General features: G+C 38.1%; 1 protein-coding gene across 1 annotated transcript in view; it reads right to left on the bottom strand.

Annotated features, from left to right (window-relative positions):
- Positions 1–493: 493 nt before the first annotated feature.
- The window catches only part of LOC131430499 (nephrin), a 422,669-nt gene continuing 401,754 nt past the window's right edge, over positions 494–21,408 (bottom strand). Inside the window, exons 18-19 of the mRNA XM_058595533.1 lie at positions 15,823–16,077; positions 494–15,637 (exon numbers count right to left, since the gene is read on the bottom strand). Of these exons, the coding sequence (XP_058451516.1) occupies positions 15,314–15,637; positions 15,823–16,077 (579 nt within the window). The 3' untranslated portion in view covers positions 494–15,313. The remainder of the gene's footprint in view (positions 15,638–15,822; positions 16,078–21,408) is intronic.

The following is a 21,408-nucleotide window of genomic DNA, read 5'->3' as shown; positions in this document are numbered from 1 at the left end:
CAGTCCCATCGTAGGATCGGTATGGAAATGGACCGTTCCCTCAGTGTTCCGTCCGTCCGTCCTGTTGCGCGTAAAGTCGGAGCCACCCCGGGGTTTGTTTCATTTCAGCTATGGATTCTTTTGCTCTTCGTATTTCAACCGAGCTTTTCGGATAGTCAGTGAGTCCATTGTTGTTGGGTTGTTCCTCCTGTGCTCGGTATCGACCGTTCGAGGGATTATAATGAAAAGTAACATCTGATGCTTCAATATTTAACATAAGGCTACTATGAAAGAAATAGATTATTTTTTCTTATTTTTTTGTGAAGCAAGTAACAGACAGTCGTTTTTTTCCTTTGAGTACTGAAAGAAAATTCGTTCGTTCGCTTTGTGCCATTGGGTATGGAATTTGAATTAACTTTCACTGGCTCTGTGGCGGCGCAATCGAACCAAAAACGTTGGTCTTCGACGAGGTCTGGAGGACTTTCTTTCGATTGAGTAAAGAAAACGAAACGAATTTAACAAAATGATCTTTGTTTCTTATATTTTCTCCGTTTCACAATAAATTATAAATCTTCCTCCGAACGACTCAATTCACATTTTCTTGCATTTAGTTGAAAATATTGTTTTTGCATACACATTTTGCATACGTAGTTAAAAACATGATTCACATCCATTCAGACTCTGCTAAAACTTGGCCCAACAAAAAGTTTACTCTCATTTATTGTTTCGTTGCATTTTTTTTTCTGTTCATTTGTCTTCTTGATCCGATCGGAGACCGTGCTCCAACCGGGACGCGTAATGATATTCGGTTTTGCAACTGGGAACATACATTTTCCCCCTAAGCCCATCCCACCGAATGTCGATTCGATTCGACTTAAAATATACTCGATTCGTTTCATTAACATTAACTATCTTTTGCTAAATTTGTTTTTTTTCTTCTTCTTTGTTCCATGGACTTTATCTATATTTACAAACTCATTTTATTTTGTTTTTTGTTTTTACTCTGATCAGTTTCGCTATGTACATATTTGTCCGGTAAAGTGATTTATCTTTTGAACTAATCGTTAATACTTATTTTTTTCCTCGTTCGGATTGTGTGTTTTTGTCACTTATCGCAAAGTATTCACTTCTTTTGAAAGTTATGTTGTTTGCTGCTGGTACGAAGCTTCTTCGATCATTAATAACTTGTTCGAGTTTTGATTGGGAAAAGTAAATTATGAATTGTCTGTTTTTGTTGGTGGATATAAAACGTCTATTGTGGATTCAGTAAAAGACTGTCGTTTTTTTTTCTTTCAATTATTCTGTCGTTCCTACATTAAAATAGCGAAAAAAATAAAGATTTCAGAATTAAAACAACAACTAAAGGGTGATTTTTTAAGAGCTTGAGAACTTTTTTAAACAATAAAACGCATAAAATTTGCAAAATCTCATCGGTTCTTTATTTTAAACGTTAGATTGGTACATGACATTTACTTTTTGAAGATAATTTCATTTAAATGTTGACCGCGGCTGCGTCTTAGGTGGTCCATTCGGAAAGTCCAATTTTGGGCAACTTTTTCGAGCATTTCGGCCGGAATAGCCCGAATTTCTTCGGAAATGTTGTCTTCCAAAGCTGGAATAGTTACTGGCTTATTTCTGTAGACTTTAGACTTGACGTAGCCCCACAAAAAATAGTCTAAAGGCGTCAAATCGCATGATCTTGGTGGCCAACTTACCGGTCCATTTCTTGAGATGAATTGTTCTCCGAAGTTTTCCCTCAAAATGGCCATAGAATCGCGAGCTGTGTGGCATGTAGCGCCATCTTGTTGAAACCACATGTCAACCAAGTTCAGTTCTTCCATTTTTGGCAACAAAAAGTTTGTTAGCATCGAACGATAGCGATCGCCATTCACTGTAACGTTGCGTCCAACAGCATCTTTGAAAAAATACGGTCCAATGATTCCACCAGCGTACAAACCACACCAAACAGTGCATTTTTCGGGATGCATGGGCAGTTCTTGAACGGCTTCTGGTTGCTCTTCACTCCAAATGCGGCAATTTTGCTTATTTACGTAGCCATTCAACCAGAAATGAGCCTCATCGCTGAACAAAATTTGTCGATAAAAAAGCGGATTTTCCGAATGGACCACCTAAGACGCAGCCGCGGTCAACATTTAAATGAAATTATCTTCAAAAAGTAAATGTCATGTACCAATCTAACGTTTAAAATAAAGAACCGATGAGATTTTGCAAATTTTATGCGTTTTATTGTTTAAAAAAGTTCTCAAGCTCTTAAAAAATCACCCTTTATTTTGATATTAGCTTAAGAAAAGATTGCCGATTTCCAACATCGAAACTTCTTCAACAGCTATTTTCGTCATCGTTCTCCATCCATCCCTGCTGTAAAATTTGCCACAAGCGGTTCAGTTTTCTAGAGTTCGATACGATCGCAGTAGTCACTGACAATGGCCGAGCAAGTTTCATATTTCCGTCAAGCTGCCGCTCGCTCGGCCCCCGAACCAGTGGATAGGTAGGAGGTTAATTACTGTTTGTTTTATCAGAAAAGGAAAATTGCAATCTGTTTATTCGATCTCAGTTTCAAGTTTAAAATAAACATAGCTGTTAAGTGTTTTTGTGGTGACGGAGTGGGTTCGCCAGAGTGAATGTTTTTATTTTGCGTGGTTCAACCTTCGTTTCGCAGGTTATGGAATAAATGAAAGTGGAGAAATCAAATGAAATCGTTTTATTGGTCGAGTATTACCTACGGAGAAATATCAGAAACGGTGAGTACTTGTATTATCACTTTTTATCACCTATGAGGTGAGCAATACTGGAACTAATGCGATATACAGAAGGCTTGAAAGATTTAGAGAAGCTACTGTCATTTTCGCAAGAGAACTTACTTAAGGGCTGAGGACAGTACCGTAAAGTGGTAGGTTTTTTGCTCTTTTCCCGTTTCTAATTAATTTTACTTGGAAACGGTACAGAATATTGAAAAACCCACCTGACAACGTCTACGAAATTTAGTTGAGAATATTTCAGAATGATTCATTGAGTTTAGCGGTCGTGTTGTATTTTTTTCTGACTGAAGAACTGCTGAAAATTGGAACGCTCGGAAATGCATACCTCTACTTGTTCATCGAATATCTCGGCTTTGAAAGCTTTTATTATAAATCTACCGTGACAAAGTCTAGATAATTTAGTTTAGATGCGACTAGTACATAAAAACATATATGTTACCGCGATAAAAATAAAGTCTTGTATTTTTCTGTGAAACAAAATCAGTTTCAATGCATCCACCATTTTTTTTCGCTTTGGTTTCCTGATAGCATTCTGGAAAAGGAAAGAGAAATAAAATTGACTCGACAAGGCTGCCAAACACACAGACATTCAATCATGGTGAAAGTTGAATATTTTTTCATTGTTCATTGGAATCCATGTAATGTCCAACCCATACGATAGATTAATGTGATAAAAAAATGTGATCGTATTTGAAAATGATCCCATTATCCGTACCACTTGACAGTGGCTAGGGAGAAAGTTTCGGGATGAGATCGACAACAATCGAAAACGACAAAAATTTAACACGGCTATTTCCATGTATTTAGACCGTTGGTTACCAAACTTTTTTGGTCGAATGCCCATTTTAAATATACTATTCGTTCTACTGCCCACCAAGAAGTTTTACAATTCAGCGACAATCAACATTTTTGCAGTTAACTCGAGATTTAAGTATGAAATAGAAATGATACAACAAATAATTTGCTTCCCAATCCCAATCGTTCAAACATTGGCTAAGCAAAACAACAACAAAACCTCACATATCATTGCTCAACCGGAGAAATAAAGTAAAATCGACTGGTAGAGGAATGAAGTTTTTGAGTGCGAAATTGAATCACAGGGGATCAACTAAAATGTGAACTTAACCGACCGTGCACATTCAGTTCTTTTCTAACCGGAAGTCTCCTGCGTTGTGTCTCATAACATCCACAGTAGTTCAGTTGACAGAACGATTTCCCTGGATTGGAGAAGGTTGCGGATGGATTTATAACTGTCTCTGAAAGCTTATGATGCCAGTTTTTGGATTTCATTGTTTTCATTTTATCAGTCTGAAAGATCGTCCTTTCATTGGGTAATGGAAATAAGTTCTGCATTCTGCAGTCATTTCTAGCTCTGGTTTTACTTCTTGTGTGGAAGACGAACATTTTAAATCAAACAGTTAATTTAAGGTCAAACAGTTCATTTGCGACTCTCAAGCGACGACTTTCCACAGGAGAAATTACGTCAAAAAAAAATAAGTTTTGGTGATAAATTTGGTTCTATAATTGTTAGAAAAACTCCCAAGTCTTTTCACCCAGTAATAACTAAGCGATATCTAAATCTGCATTCTGGTACTGAACACTGGATTAGAATATAGAACTATCGAACAAGGTTTCTGGATCCGAATACTGAATCTGAACCTGGATTATTGAACGAGATTCTTTATCCGAATATGGATTCTGAACTTGAAGCAGAATTCAGTACTTATATTCGCAACATGTATCTGGATTCTAGACCTGAAGTTAGATTGTGAATCTGAACTCCTGACAGAGACCATAACCTAGATTCTGGACCTGGATTCTGCGCCAGAATTCTGTTTTCTGAACTTCTGACAGAGCTTCCGAAACTAAACTTTGATCCTATTGTGCACTTGAACTGTGAGCCTGAATTGGATTCTGGACCTGAGTTCTCTAGGATTCCTCAATTCTAAACATGAACCTAAATTATTGATAGAGCTTCTAAACCTAGACCAAGATTCTGAACCAGGACCCTGCAGTTGGATATCCGACAAGGTTTCTGGATCTGAATACTGAATCTGGACATGGTTTTGGAATCAGAATTCTGACAAAGATTCTGAACCTGATTTCTTGGCTTGAACTCTCGATGAAGGTTTCAGGTCTAAATCTGGAGCTGGATTCAGGATTTCAACCAAGAGTTCTACTCAACAAATTTGACAGAGATACTAGGAACACATCAGAATCATAAGTTCTGATCGCAGGCCTAAGTTCTGGGTCTAAATTCCTGACAGAAATTTTAGATCTAAACCAAGAGACAGGATTCTGGGTGTGAATTCCGAACATGAATCTGAGTTCTGGATCTGACCTGAGGATTCTGAACAAAATTTTGGACTCAACCTCTGAAAATAATTCTGACCATCTGAATTCTGAACGTAGACCTGATTATTTTTCTGTATTTTGCATGAATTCAATTTGGAATATAGACCTGGAACTTGATCCTGATTTTGTGTTCTGAACCTGAAGCTGGATTCAGAAACATAACTCTGGAATTGGATTCTAGGCCAAAATTTTGAAGCATCATTAAAGACCTGATTTCTGGATCTGTGTTCTGGACCTGCGTTCTGACCTTGCATTCTGATTCTGTATTCTGAAAATGATATAGAATACTTTATTTGAATTCTGAATCTGGAGCTGGATTCTGCACATGGATTCTAAGCCAAGATCTGAATTCCAGACCAGGAATCCGTACTATAATTGGAACTCAGAAACTGGATCTGAATTGAGTAACTTGACCTAACCACTGAACATGAATTTGTGATCTGAGTGCAGAATCTGAATTCTGAACCTAAAAATTGGGACTCAGACTCAGATTTTTAATCAAAATTATTGACAGTGATTTTTTATCTGAACCTGAATTCTGCATCTGGATTCTGGAATTTAATTTTCAACCTCCTATTGGACTTAGGTTCTGGGCCAGAATTCTGACCCCGGATCAGCTTCTGACAGAATTTTTGAACCTGAAACTAGATCCTAAACCTTGACTCCCCACCTGAATTCTGGACCTGAATTCTGAACCTAGTTTCAGAACATGAACCTGGCTTCTTGAGCGAAAATCGGGATCCGAATTTTAGGCCTGCTTTTTTGGACATAAGTTATAGACATGAACTCCTGACAAGAATACATAGGTTTTCGTGTGTTTTGGACATAAGTTCTGGTCGCAGGCCTAAGTTCTGGGTCTAAATTCCTGACAGAAATTTTAGATCTGAACTTGAATTCTGAACCAAGAAGTAGGATTCTGGGTGTGAATTCCGAACATGAATCTGAATTCTGGATCTGACCTGAGGATTCTGAACCAGATTTTGGATTTGACCTTTGAAAATAATTCTGAACGTAGACCTGATTATTTTGCTGTATTTTGTATGAATTCAATTTGGAATATAGACATGATATGAATTTCTAATGAAACATTGAGACTATTTACACTCATTCTTATTTGATGAATTCTTGGTCGTAACAGCACTTAAATTTTTATCTTCTTACTTTCGTTTCCTTTCTCACAAATCTCATTAGTCACATCATTTTTGCAACTGATAGATTGGATTTTTTTAAGTGCCGAAGCCCACATTTTGCGAATCATTTCCCACCTGTAAACAATTTTGAGTTTACTACCCACTGAAAATGAACTAATGCCCACTAGTGGGCTGTAGGGACCAGTTTGGGAATCACTGATTTAGACAATTATGAACTTTCAAACTTGAGGAGTTAAACGTATTTCCCGGTTCTATCACCTAACATGCTGCTAAAAGTGCCTTACAAAGTTCACCATACCTATGAAATTGATTACATAGGTTTCGTTTTATGATAACCATAATGTAGTACTGTAAGTTTGATTATGCAGTTTTACGGGATTTGAAATTTAGTTTTTAATGAGCATTTTATGATCCAGCTATTACGGAAACAAACAACAAGATATTTCCGGTTTTAATGATTCCCGAAATTCTTACGAAATGATTACAGCTTAACAGTGCAATTTTGGCCATGCGGAGTTTCGAACCATAGGTCTTAACTGTCATCTATCTTGCAGCGATCTATACGAAACTTCTACCATCGTATTATATAAGCATTATCTCACTTTTTTCATTAATAGTCGAATCGATGAGACGTACATATTCGGGATCTCTGCGATAATCAAGTGAATTTTGAGATTCAAGTGATTCTTATTTTGTGTGTGTGTTCATTAAAAAAAAAATACTTCCAAATCCAGTCAACCAAATCAGAAACATTGTTCAGCTTAGTTTTACCTGAGGCAAGGTAAATATCTAGCATTGCAGTACGAATTTGTGAAAAATACACCTCAGAGACTGAACTCGAGTATGCAAACTATCTCTTTCTAGTGAAATTGTTCCTTTGAACCACTTTGCGAAGAACAACCAGTTCCTTTCCTATCGTTCATCCGGTAAAGACATTTGAGATTCATTGTATCGCATTTCCGCTTGTGTATCTGTAATAACTGAGAGTTCATGGCACCATGACTTTCAAAGCTAAGGACACCATGACCATGACTTTCAAAGCAATATGCTAAACTTACTTTCAACACAAATAGTACATTGCAAAGACATCATAATAAGAAGGTATCCATCTCTCCCATTTCTCGAAAAAATCATCGGCAACACCCTTTATTTAACAAATCATTGGCAACGCACTCAGGCGAATCCGCATCGAATCTTGTACACACAAGTAGTTAAGAGAAATGTCAAATTCGTGCGCATCCATACAATTGACATACTATGTTCAATGTGATGCCGTGCGATGGCGTTACTGAACTGAAGATTCGCTCCAAGCTGACAGGGTTTACTTGTAATATCCTCTTGTTAAAAAAACATAGTTTATTTAGACCCCTTTTTAAGTATTTCTATTAACACGGAGGCTGTGGACCATCTCACGAATTATTTAAATTTTCCGTCCAAATTTGACAGTCGAGCAGTTAGTAGTTTGTACACACTTAAAATAATCCCTGTGATTTTACATCTTATTAGATGCACATAAATGGAGCGTCGCAGTTCACGCAAATTCACGTGGAAGAACATTTAATATTGTGTCTAAAATTCCATGACATGAAATTCGTTAAAATAAAAAAAACAACAATAATAATAGCAACCGTCGCGACTTGAACCGAGAATTATTGGATCGCAAGTACGTCTGTTAATCGACTGAGCCACAGAAGCACACATCTGCATGGCTGGTAAAAGGAGCATTTAAATGCATACAGTCACACCTGCTAGTAGAACGCAAGTTACAGTCAAAACCAGTAAAATTCAAGCTAATCTAACATTAAGTCATTACAAATGAAATTTTCCGTCGTTTGACAGATTAGGTATTTATGAATTACATCGTATGAGGAATTAAGACACCTGTATTATTCATTTTTTTTGGTGTGTAGTTATTAGATTTAGTTTTGCTCGAGAGCATGTTTATTTTTGGCAGTTCGATAGTTATTTTCCAACATTCTCGCAAAACGAAAAACATTAGATCACAAAGCACGTCAGTTAATCGACTGAACCATGGAATCCCATACCTACTTGACGAATCATTGATGCATATAACCCCATACAGTGCCACTTGGTAACCGGGTGCAAATTGCATTGAGAGGCTGTAAAATTCTGTACGAGTGGAATATTGCGGTATTTGAACAGTTAAGTACACACTAAGAAAAATTTACATCTTTATAGATGCACATAAATGGAGCATCGCGATTCACTTACATTCACAATTCAGTAAAGATGAGTCATATCAGTAACTTCACAGTTAATGTAGCTTAAGCTTACATCGATACAGACGCAAAGTTTATTTTTACATGTTAGGAGATGTAATATTGTGTCATCGCCGAAGAAATTACGGCATGCTTGAATTTTCGTCAAGCGTAAATTTCATTTTTTCTAAGAGTGTAGTTATGAATTGTATCGTTTGTAAAATTATATTACCTGTAAAATTCATAATTTTTTTCTGTGTGTGTATGGGGCACGACCGATCATGATTATATTAAAAATGCAATTTTGAAACTCTCCTAATTTCGAAACACTATCTAGGATCCTAAAACTAATTTTAGGAAGTTAGAAACTTCAGTTACTGATATATCATCGTCAAGTGCGTTCAAGAAGTAATTATAATAATATTTAGTTTTTGTTTTGCAAACCTCCGCTTCCGTTCTAGTATATAGAGATTGCTGTTCACGACAATCGCCACCGATGCCTGTTATTAAGGTCGTATTATAGTCGTACGAGAAGTGCACAACAGTTTGGTGTTTTCGAAAAGGCTATATGAACACAGTTCGAAAAATTCTTGTGATTTTACATCTTATCAGATGCACATAAATGAAGCGTCATATTTCACACAAATTTATGAAGATCATGAAAAATTGTGTGATTTGAAAATTACATGCCTTGAAAACGAAAGGAATAAAAATGAAAAGATCGACATCAACAACGCGACTTGAACCGAAAAACATTAGATCACAAAGCACACCAGTTAGTCGACTGAGCCACAGAAGCACATATCTGCTTGGCTGGTAAATCGTGCTTATAAATTCATATAGTCTCACTTGCTAGCCGAGTGCAGATTACATTCGGAGCCAGTAAATTTCTGTACGAATGGAATATTGTGTCATTCGAGAAGTTAAGTAGTTATGAATTGTATCGTTTAAAAAATTATGTCACTTGTAAAATTAATAATTTTTTTCTGTGTACGTACACAAGTTACCATGTCAATTGGGTTGACGGTATTGAACCCGAGTTCCAGAGCTGAAATCTGAACTAGGACCAAAAAAAATTTTTTTTGTTATTTACGATTCTCCTACTACTGAAATTTTGATCGGAAATAGCTAAACATATTTCCGATGGTAGAGAGTTAGAATGATTGTATTAAACAATTTTGGCTCGTTCTGGATAGGCAAACCAGAGTAAAATAATACTTTTCCCAAAAAGAGTCGCTCCCGCTGTCGAGATATGAAAGTCATGCGATGTTTATAAGGACTAAAAATGCAATTGTTTTCTCGACTGTACACCAAAATTTTTACGAATTTTATCTTAGAACGGTATGGTATTTTTTATACCAAATGTCTTAGAATTTAAAACTTCGGGAACTAAAACTAGAAAAAAAATTTTTTTTTGATGCGGAACACATCTTTATTTTCTATATAGGGGTGCAAAGTAGAAACTTAAGGAAAAATACACGTAGAAATGTGGCCAGGTTTTAAACACTTACAGCTCACATGCATTGATGCCAATTTTGCATCAATTATTAATATTATTTCACCATTTGATTGGAAATATTTCTAAGTTTCGATTTGAATGTATCAAGACACGTATTTTCAATTATGTATGATTGAAATTTTGATTAATAGCTACCAGTGTCATACTTTGTCTGATAAAAATCTGCCATAGACGACGGTTTTTGAAGGAGTAAGATTATCAAAGGGAAAGAATCACTCTGATTGGTCAATCGATGCAAAAGCGAAGCTGTTGGAAGCACGCGAATCTATAAATAGAAGGGAAGTTATAACTAACGTTTCAGTCCTACGCGTAGCACGCTAGAGGTAGGTTGTTGCTAGACAGCAAGACAAAATGTGCCATAAAACGGTTTGAAGCTTTTATTGGTTTGCTTTGATCTTGTGTCATGCGAGTTTGGATAAAATGCTTTGTTATGACACTTTGCAAGAATCTCAAGGTAGATTTTGAGTGCTTAAGATTAATTTCTAATTTAAATAAGATGAACTGGATTTATTATCGAAATCGCAGAATGGTGATAATAGTAGAGAACTGAATGCTATAAAAATAACTGCATGCATGCAAAACTTGAATACAAGCCTGGCGAAAAGAAGCATAAACATCGAAATCCGTTACGCTAGTATGCACGTAGTTATAATTGCATATATTTGGGCTATTAATGTAATATCGATAATTTCATCGGATACAAGACAAACACGGATCAAAGCAAACAGAGTCCGGGTTCGCGTGTTCGATGTTGGTTCTTATAACACTGAAGTCTTCTGTTACGCGGGAGATACGCACCGCGTAACTTCGGGAATCCGCATATAAAACAGTATAGCTTCGAAAATCCTCGTAAAACAAACTTGTTCCACATCAATAGCTCGAACAACCACATGGGGCACATCCTTGTAGTTTTTTCTTGAATGAAGATCTAAAATTTCAAAATTTCTTTGAAAAAAAAAACTCGACTCTATAACTCAGGAAAATTTTGAGGTTTGAGAAATTTTTATGCCAAATGTAAATTTATGCCAAATGAATTGCCTAAAACACCGAGATCCAGTGTAATCTCGAAAATAATTTGAAGAAATTGACAATGGGAAAGGGGCGGGGGGGGGGGGGGGGGGGGGGGTGACGAGAGCATTCGCCTCGGGTGCAACGTTTTTAGGGGCGCGGCAAATCAAACCTTGAAACCTTTTTTTGTTCGCCCAAGTCATTTTTCCGGAGAGGGAGATGGAGCTGTTTTTTTTTTGCTCACTGTTTAAAGCTTGCTTCAGATAAAATTGGAACAAAGACAATTGCCAGTATTTCAGTTATTTATTATTGAATTCAAGATTTTTTTCATACAAATGTTGCGTTTTCTTCATACTTTTAAGAAAAAATACGGATAAAATTATTCGTCACGGTTTCGAAGGAATGATAGAATTTTTCCTGTATCGCGGCTCATTAGGCGGCGCACACCTTCTTCGTCCATCGTTTTAGCTATCTTATTCCACCAGGTTGTCATCTGACTGACAACCTTGCCCTTTGCCTTGAGGCTCCTCTTCATGATTGCCCTGTACTTCTCAATAGGGCGGAACTGGGGGCAGTTGGGTGGGTTAAGGTTTTTTTCCGGAACAAACTGGACCCCTTTCTCTGCATACCATTCTTAAAAGACTTTGCTGTAAAGACAGCTTGCCAAATCTGGCCAAAACATGATCGTGGGATCGAATGAACGGCAAAATTCGTTTTTGGAGACACTCTTTTTGGTATAGTTCCGATGTCATTGTCTTATTTGTAACGAAAACTTTCGTTTTTTTGCCACAGCTGCAAATGCCCTGCCAAATCGTAAATTTTCTTGCAAATTTGTCGTCTAAAAACCAATTTAAATTTGGCTGGAACACCCCCCCTCCGAGCCATTGCCAAGTAAAATTTTTGACCTGAGATTTGCCCGAAGTCAGCCTTGACATAGGTTTCATCGTCCACCAGAATACACTTGGTCGTCGTGAACGTCGTACTTGGTCAACACCTGGTCATATAGTTTCCGAGCACGAATTTTTACCACACAATTCTGTTTTATGGGCCGATTTGGCTGTTTGCTAGCTCGATACGACTTGATTCCTTCCCGGAGTCGACTTCTCCTCACGGTACTATGGGCAGCACCGAATTTTCTGGCCAAATCACGGTCCGACAGATTAGGATTCCTCTTAATCGTCTTCAAAATCTTACCACGCAGTTTCCGGTCGACAGTTCCACTCCGACGATTGGCTTGAGGGTCCCGATTCGGCTTCAATGTTTCCTTATACCGTTTGATAACGCGCCATACGGTATTTTTGGGCAATTTCAGCTGTTTAGCTAGCCTAGATGCAGACCACAATGGATTTTCCAAATAATTGTGCACAATTTTTTTCCCTTCTTTCGGCTTCCATGTTGATTGTTTACAAAGTACAGTCGATTTGCGGAATATCAAAAATCATACGTTAAGTTGACAAAATTACCGACACGTGGGCGCCAAGAACTTCCAAATCCGTCCACCAGGAGCGCCACAATATGAGCAAAAGTTTGTTCCAATTCTAAATGAAGCAAGCTAGTTAGTGAGCAAAAAATAAACAGCTGAACTCCATCTCCGGAAAGATGACTTGGGCGATAGGGCGGCAAATCTTATTACGCCCCAAACGCTAAATTTCCTCGGTACGCCACTGCAACAACAATCAACTCGTCTCACCCTCACTACGGTACTGTGTATTACTTTACAAAAATAGAATTTACTCATCAGTGCCGAAAAAAGAAAACACGCACTCCTGCACAAACGACAACACAAAAACACCTAAAATTACGTCGGTGCCTAAGTGACTTAATGCTCCATCAAAATCATTATAGATGTCGCCACTGCGCATAATAGCCTTTTCAGAAAAGCTACTTCGCCATTCGGCCGTTCGGCCAACTAGCCCCGGTCTCCCCTATTATGCAGTTAACGCTTCTCGCAATATTTCAATATTGATTTGCAATATTTAAAATTCCAAACGCGTGATTTTCTCGAAAGCCACGAACACAAGTTACCATGTCAATTGGGTTGACGATATTGACAATACTTTGGAATGACAATAATGTTGCTGAAACATTGTGAATTTTATTCGTACGTTCTCATTTCGAGTGAATTTACGAGTTTTATACATTTCATCACAAAAACTGATCTTTCTGTCACATTCAGAATCGAATCGAAGTAGGCTACCCGTGAAAATGGGTCTTGACTTGTTACATTTAAAAAAAGTCAATGAAATTTCCCAAAGTAATGACTGAGTTCACTAACATAATTTCAATTGAAATTTCGTCCTTCGACAACCAGTCGTTGACGGTCGTTTCGCGCTGCTGATCTGCCCTAAAACCCTAGCTCGTTTGCCGCGGACATGTTTTTCCAGTGCCGTTGTCCATCCCCGGGGTAACATTTGCTCTGTTTTCACGTTTGCCACAACCGGCGGAATCGTCGTCCATACCGTGCCGTGCGATGCCGCAGAGTCTCAGTAGCAATTATCGGCTTGTCATCGGTTGATGAAATTACTGTACTCAGTGCCAGAGTCCACGATTCGACCGTATACCTTTCGGTTACCTTCTGCTGTTGTGTTTGTGTGCTCAGCAAGATCTGCCTGCCAACCTCCGGTGGTAACCCCGTTTTGATAGCATGTGTGCAACCAAAGCCCCTCTGTTTTGTTTCGCGGGTGGGGGCAATTACAGCCGCCCTCGAGCGGTTCCCCGGTGAATTGGGTCTTTGTCCATCACCTAAGAATAGCTGGCTTTACCCACACTCACACTCACACAAACCAAGCGGATGCAGGCAGGAGCTGAGCTGAGCTGTCGACTCGATCGAGATAATATTGACAAAGTATGGCACTTTGGAGCGATTACGACATCGTAAACGAACCGTAAACTCACCCCTTGATGTTTTCAATTTAAGCCAAGGTAAATAAAGAGCGATGACAGTATGGTATCTATTTCTCGAGTATTACCGTTAAGATGGGATAAAAATGTCAATTCTCATGAGAAAGAACTTGGCGCTTGCCATTGCTACATAGGATGAAGAGAGTAATATTCCAGTTCCAGTTTTGTTGCCCCTCGATAGTAAAAAATCATGTCATAAAAACGCAAGTTCAAACACTAGAAACCCATAGACGTTTGTCTATCCACCGAACACACTCATTACTCTACCAGCTGTTTATTCATTTCTCATCATTGATATGAATTGATATGAAGTTGGTTACTTTTATTGACTTGCCCTCGCCTTTCCACTTTCCGTGTCGTTCGGGTGTCGGTTTGTCTGTTTCCTGGTGAGATATTTGTATTTTTGTTTTTCTTCATCTTATTTTCTGTTTTGTTAGTGTGAATTTATTGAACTATTCCCTGTTTAGTGTTCCGTTTTACTCATTCGTTTCGTTTCGTTTCGCTATAGCCTACCACTTGATAACGAATATCTTGACCGAAGATTATAGGACAAACAAAAACACGAAATAATCGTATCTATCGTTTTTTTTCTTTTCTATTTTCAATTCAACATTCAATTCAAACAGCAGGCTGGGTAAAAACACACCGTAGATGCCCTAGTGTAAATAAAGGATTTCGATACGCACTGGATCTATATCTGTGTTGACTTAAACTAGGTAGGCGTTGATAACAACGAATATAATATGATTCTTCTGCCCTGGGTGTTTACACAAGTTTTTGTGGTGGCCTCTGCCGTCACTAGGAGAAGGTTCTGAAAACTAACCGAAATCACATTGCTCGGAAGAAGGAGGCGAGCGGGGCTGCGCGGACTAACCATAAAAAAAACCAGGCGAATTGTTTGACAATTCGCCTGTTGTAGCATGATGATTTTGTTAGCAATTTTTTCTTTCTCAATTTTACCCCTTTTGTCGTGAATACGACTTACTTTACTATGGGGTGCCTTTTCAAAATTTTTCTTTCCGCTTTAACAATAATTTAGCTAATCTACAGCTAGTGCCGAAATTGAAACTCTAACTATGTACAGTACTCTGTTTTTGTTTTCTGTTTTGTTCTGTTTAAAAAAGCTTACCTACGGCTTCCTAACTAGTTTGATGCGCAAGATGAAATTAATGGCGAGTTATTGTATGTACTCCTATGGCAAGAAGCTGCCCATTGGAAGGTTTTGAATGAGTTCGAATTGACCAATGGTGGACACTGCTTTTCTCTTTCTCTCTCTCTCTCTCTCTCTCTCTCTCTCTCTTTTTATATACGTGTGTGTTTGGTTGGGTTTGAACCTTCATCCTCTGGAGCGATGGTGGTCATGGAAGTCGATTCGGCGAAATCGCATCCCACCGATTGCTATCATTTGTCCAGTGATGCCAGCTCGGCATAGTTCGTGGTCAGCAGTGGCATCTTGGCGGTGTAGATTTGGGACGTGGCATAACCGCTGCCACCACCGGACGACGACGACGTTTGGGACGTGCTGAGCATGCTGTCATACGTACCGGGTGTGAAATCCCGCAAAGGCAGTCTCGTGTAGATGTTCGGCGAAGTCGTCCGCACTGGCAGCACGGCCGTCGTCGTCAACGTCGCACCGGCCGGGTTACAGGTGCTACTGTAAACGCTCCGCACCGGCGAATTGTAGATCGCATAGCTCGGGTTCGTCGTCAGCGATAGTTCACCGAACTGGAAATTGAAGAACAAAAAATAAATAAAATCCGGTGTCAGAAGCAATCCGTGCACTTGTCAGAATTAACATGATTAAATACAGAAAAAAAATATCCTGTCAATTATTGAATATACATCAGATTTCACAAAATCGAACGTTTCCATGGAAGCCAATTAGCACGGTTAACATTTCCGAAACCCACCTGCTTTTTCAGTCCATTCCCGGTGGTGGGCGACAGATGCGTCGGCGAAAAGTTCACAGTAGGCTGGGTGAACTTCAGCCGTTCGGTGTCCAAGGCCAACCGCTCGAACTGCTTCTCGTCGTCGTCCTCGCTGTTCTCGTGCGGTATCACGTCCGGGTTCTTATCGTCGATGCTGCTGTGACTTCCGATGTTCCGGCTCAACGGTTCGGCGCTGCCTTTGTCCTGTTCGGTTGTTGCCGCCGGGTGATGCTTTTTCTGCGAATCAAAATGGAAAACGTTGGAAGCACGTTCCGTGAATCGGTATGTTGGCGCAAGTATCAAAGCACTCCCGTTGGCACTATCTACAATGTTCGCTCTTCGTACAGCGGCCAGCACACTCGACTCGACGGGAACGAATCTAATTACGAGAATATAAATAAAATTAAAAGCATTTCACACAAAGGAAGCTTCAATCACTGCGGAACTCCGACCGGTCTTTGAAGATCTGTAGCTAATCTTGAAAGTGCATCAATTGAGTGTAGAAAACGTCAGTCTGTTTCATTTGTAGCAGCCGGTGACGATGACGGCGTCGACGTGATCCTTTTTAGCAAGAGATTGCAACTGCAATTTGCTCCAAATGGAATAATAAAGTAAATGAACTTGCAGTTTTGCATTCTTCCTCGCACAGCTCGTACTCGTTTCCAGATTGGCTAACAATGCCAGAGTGAGGCCGTAGACAAACAATGATGCTTGAGACGAGGAGAGACTGAAGATACTCTTTTCGGTATCTCGTGTCAAACTATCATCCAGTCAATATTAATGGAATGGATCTGTTCGTACGGAACTAACTAGTCTGTGATGAAGGAATATGCAAATTTTATTTGTATTTTATGTTTGACCAGGTGGTTTGAAGAAACTGACTGTACTTGGAAATTCAACGAACATCTCAAGCTGTGCTGTGTGTTGTACAGGGGAATGATAATTGTTTGGGGAAGCAAACAACCAATCTAAGCAGGCTATTATTATTTTAATGAGTGACAGCCCGAGTAAAGTCTAACATCAAAATTATAACAAATTGATATTTGATTATGATAGCAACATCAGATTGAAATCCTAATATGATATCGACTCATCAAATTTTCAATTAATATCACATTGTGTTAGCATTTTGCTGTTTAAAGGCAAAAGTTTTGTGAAACTCAAAAAATGAAAATAATAATATCAACAACTTAGTGAATACATTGAAATTGAGCAAATTTCAAATGGCAGCACAAAAATACAAAGTTAAGTTTCAATGGAAGAATTATTTCTTCAATTCTTTGTTGCCTTTTACAAAAATGCTTTGACATCCTGCCGAGATCCTGCAGTTGACCGCAACCATAACCGCGAAGAAACGATTGTTTTAACATTTTTTCAACTTTTACGCAAATAATGCTCTATCTTTTTATCCACGAGAATATTAGTGTCAAACCACACGTCTGTGAGGCATTAGATAAATTGGCGATCATCGGTACCACGTTTGTCTGAAGCAGGTCAATCTGAATAGTGGCTTTGGCATTCCCATCTCGCTGATGGTCTGCCGTAGAAGGAGCTTATTTCAGAATTTGATACGAGAAATATATTTGACGTCATCTATTTCCTTCTAGATACGTTAAGTATCCGATCCTGTAACAATTTTTGCGTTCAGTTTTAAAAAAATGTTTCGATATTTGTAATCATACGACGTCGCGAAGTTCATTCCAAAGTTTTTAGATCATTATTCTCAGTGCATCAAGAAATCGGGGACCTGGATGGCGAAAATAATCTACTCGCCAAATCCGTTCTGAAAATGTCCATAACTTTATATCCAGCAGTATGGAAAAATGCATTGTTTACGAAGTTCGAACATCGAACATTGAATGTCTCAGATTTCAGAACCTAGAGCTAATTCTTAATAATACTTTAGTGGCTTAGAGGAGCCACCAAGAAAATATATGTTTAATTTGTATATTCTTAAGTAGTCCACAAACTGTGTCGAAGAACCTCTTCAAAACAATTCTTCATATTCTCACTAACGCTAGATGCTATGAGAAGTATTTTATCAATCATCTAATAGATCTTGAAACTTTAATACACTTTTCTAAAGAACCCGACTAACTAAATCTTCATAATTTTGAGTCACAGGACTAATTCTGCATCAAATGATCGTAAATTATAAGTATACACAAGAACTGAAGAGATTCTGGTTCTATCTGTGGTCAGAAGCGAGATAATCGTTCATTGTCCCAATTAGCCGAAAAAACAAATGATCTGGAATACCTTATTGACGGATTCCTAATTCACGTTCCCTGTGTTGTAAAAGACTTCACTGTCGGTTCGGTTCGGTCTTCAGAGCCTCTAAATTCGTATTTCAAAGTGATTACATGTGCGAGTTATATGCGATCAAGTAGATAACTCAATTTGATGTTATAATGTTTGAATGCTACAGTTTTGGATATGAGAAGGACATACACACAAAAAAAATGGAATAATACAGGTGACTTAATTCCTCATACGATGTAATTCATACAGACCTAATTCGTCAAATGACGGAAAATCTCATTTCTATTGACTTAATGTTAGATTAGCTTGAATTTTACTGGTTTCGACAGTAACTTGCATTATGCGAGCACCTTTTACCAACCAAGCAGATGTATGCTTCTGTAGCACAGCCGATTAACAGACGTACATGCGATCCAATGATTCTCGGTTCAAGTCGAGGCGGTTGCTATTAGAATATTTTTTTTTTCAACGAATTTCATGTCATGGAGTTTTAGACACAATATTGAATGTTCTTCCACGTGAATTTGCGTGAACTGCGACACTCCATTTATGTGCATCTAATGAGATGTAAAATCACTGGGATTATTTTAAGAGTGTAGAGAACATTTTTATACTGTACTCAAATAGCCACACTGCTATTCACGGTGGATGCGGGATGGAAGCGACACAACGATTGTGCACTGACAGAAACTACCTGTATACAACTTTGTGAAACAACACTGCTTGTCATATAACCGAACATTTTCCATCTCCTGATAGCTAGCGCTTACAGTCCATAGCAATCGCCTAAAATTCACATTTCAAAACACCTAAGTTCGAAACCGGATTCTCTCCGCAATAGTGTGGAGAGATTGCATGAAATCTTTTTTCTTGCTTCCGACTAATATGGAGATTGCATAAAATCTTTTTTCTTGCTTGCGAGTAATATCGCACAAATGTATACTATCCCGGACCTTTTTTGGCTGTTCTATTTTTAGATTATGCTCGTGACGTGTCATTTCGAAAAAATCTACATCATATTAAGTTTTCAATGTGCTTTCACTGAGAGCAAAACTAGTTTCCAGTTTGATGTCACACAGCATTTTTTTGCTTTCAATTTTGATCTTTTAACCGTTAAAACGACCAAAACGATAGCAAATTAAGTAATCGATATATACGAACAGCACAACATCAAATTAGGGGCTGGGGTCCACTAGGAGATTGATAGTACCTATTAGCTCTCTCCGGACAGTACCAGCCTAGATGCCGTGTGGAATCCGGCGGAAAAAAATGAACCAAGAATAGATCCACTGGGTTCCTGCTTCCATGTCGTAAAAGGCGACAATTGCAGGAGTTTCTTTTTCCTTTCAGTTATCAGATATTTTCAATGTTTTACTTCTGATTACTCTATTTTACTAAATCATCTCTTTATTCAACCTATCAATTTCCGTCTAGCTTCGTAGAAAAGTTTTATTAGGAATGATTTCTTCTTCCATGTTATTGATTGTCTTTCAGGATTATAAAATGAATGATAAAAATCAACCATTGCGCAAATCCGTTTATATTACAAAGTTAATAACAGAGATGACATGTATCGGTATATTGAATACATAGTAAAAAACACTTGATATTAATATTTCAAACAGTAAATTAATATTTTTCTCGGTAGCCGGCTGCCCAGATCAACTAATATAACCAATTAATAATTTTAATAAATAATTAAAATAATAAAGCGGAAATAATAAAGAATCAAGACGCGTGTGAAATCTGTTGACCTTTGTTTGGTGATTTAAAATGATTTTATAATAACTGTTTAGAATATTTCAATGCAATTAATCAACTTTTTTGTCTAAATCCTTTTCGCTCGTTTATTTTGTATCACGTAGTTTCATTTATAAAAACGTGCTTAATCCACCTAGCAGTGAGATGATGATATCAATCCGAATGTGTTTTTTGCATGACTAAAAAAACGCGAAAGGTAGATGCATAAACGAGTGACTGCATACTCGACAGCCGGCTGTCCGGAGTTTTGTCAATTTCGGAGATTGACTGTTTCGTGCATTATATTGCCAGCACAAAGTAACACATAAAACGATAATACTTAAAAACATTCTTGGTAGCCGGCTACCCAGAGCAATAAACACATGATAACATTATTAAAACATTTACTAACAAAGTATCCTCTCCTGTGATGCATGTGGGAATGCAGAGGATTCCTCGGTTCTTAGTAGCAACATGCATCGAACTAACAATCCTTTCCCTCCCAAGTAGATCTGCATTCGGACGTGGCCGGCGTCGGTATTGATCAGCATGCATGGTTCAATACAGTTTGCACAGTGTGAAACAATGTGTTATTCAAAAAATTATTTTGCAATCTCAATTGGTCCAGATCAATAACGGAGTAGCAACACACGGGCGGTCTCTAATGCTAATGCTAATGCTAATGCTAATGCTAATAATGCTATACGAACAGCACAACATCAAATAGAGTTTTCTTTTTAATCTCACACTCTACTCGGGAGTCTTATTAACTAGGCTGTGCGTGTATTTTATTTGCTTCGAATTTGTTGATCTTGGATTTAGAACAGATTTCAAAATTCGTGAGCATTTTTCAGTCTAGTTTGAAATGTCAATCCCTTTAACACTCAAACGCTCGGGTAGGGATTTTCATCGAATTTATTTTTTCAAAAAATCATATCTCTTGATACCGTTGACCAATTTTCATGCGTCCGTTGTCAAAAAAACAGATTTTCTTCTAGTCCATGCTGACTCATACGGAACCGCAGCGGTCCAAAAACACCGGAGTTATTTCAGATCGCGTTGGGGTATGTCTGTTCTGCCGTTAGAAGTTTTTGATACATAAAATTTTATATAAGTATTAAACACAAAAATTGTATAAAATGTGAAGGACTTACTAGAGCTCATAAAATGCAATGTCCAATTCCGGTAAATCCCATTGTGGTCCCATAGAATTGTGCTTGAAATTTGACATGGCATTTCATCTCAGGACTTTTCAAGTTGTTAAAAGACTTTCAAAACTAATTTGGGAACTCCAGTTTAGTTGATCTGCATATTTTCGAGATTTTGATTTAAATTCAAAGTACTTTCCACTTAGAACTGTTTGATCAACTACTTTCTGCCACCTTCATAACATACTTCTCACGGCAGAACAGACATACCCCAACGCGATCTGGAATAACTCCGGTGTTTTTGGACCGCTGCGGTTCCGTATGAGTCAGCATGGACTAGAATAAAATCTGTTTTTTTTTGACACTGGACGCATCGAAATTGATTAACGGTATCAAGAGTTATGATTTTTTGAAAACA

The sequence above is a fragment of the Malaya genurostris genome, chromosome 2, assembly GCF_030247185.1.
Source record: "Malaya genurostris strain Urasoe2022 chromosome 2, Malgen_1.1, whole genome shotgun sequence".
NCBI classification, from domain to species: domain Eukaryota; kingdom Metazoa; phylum Arthropoda; class Insecta; order Diptera; family Culicidae; genus Malaya; species Malaya genurostris.
Note: the sequence above shows the minus strand (reverse complement) of the source record. Positions and strands in the feature narration are given on the sequence as shown.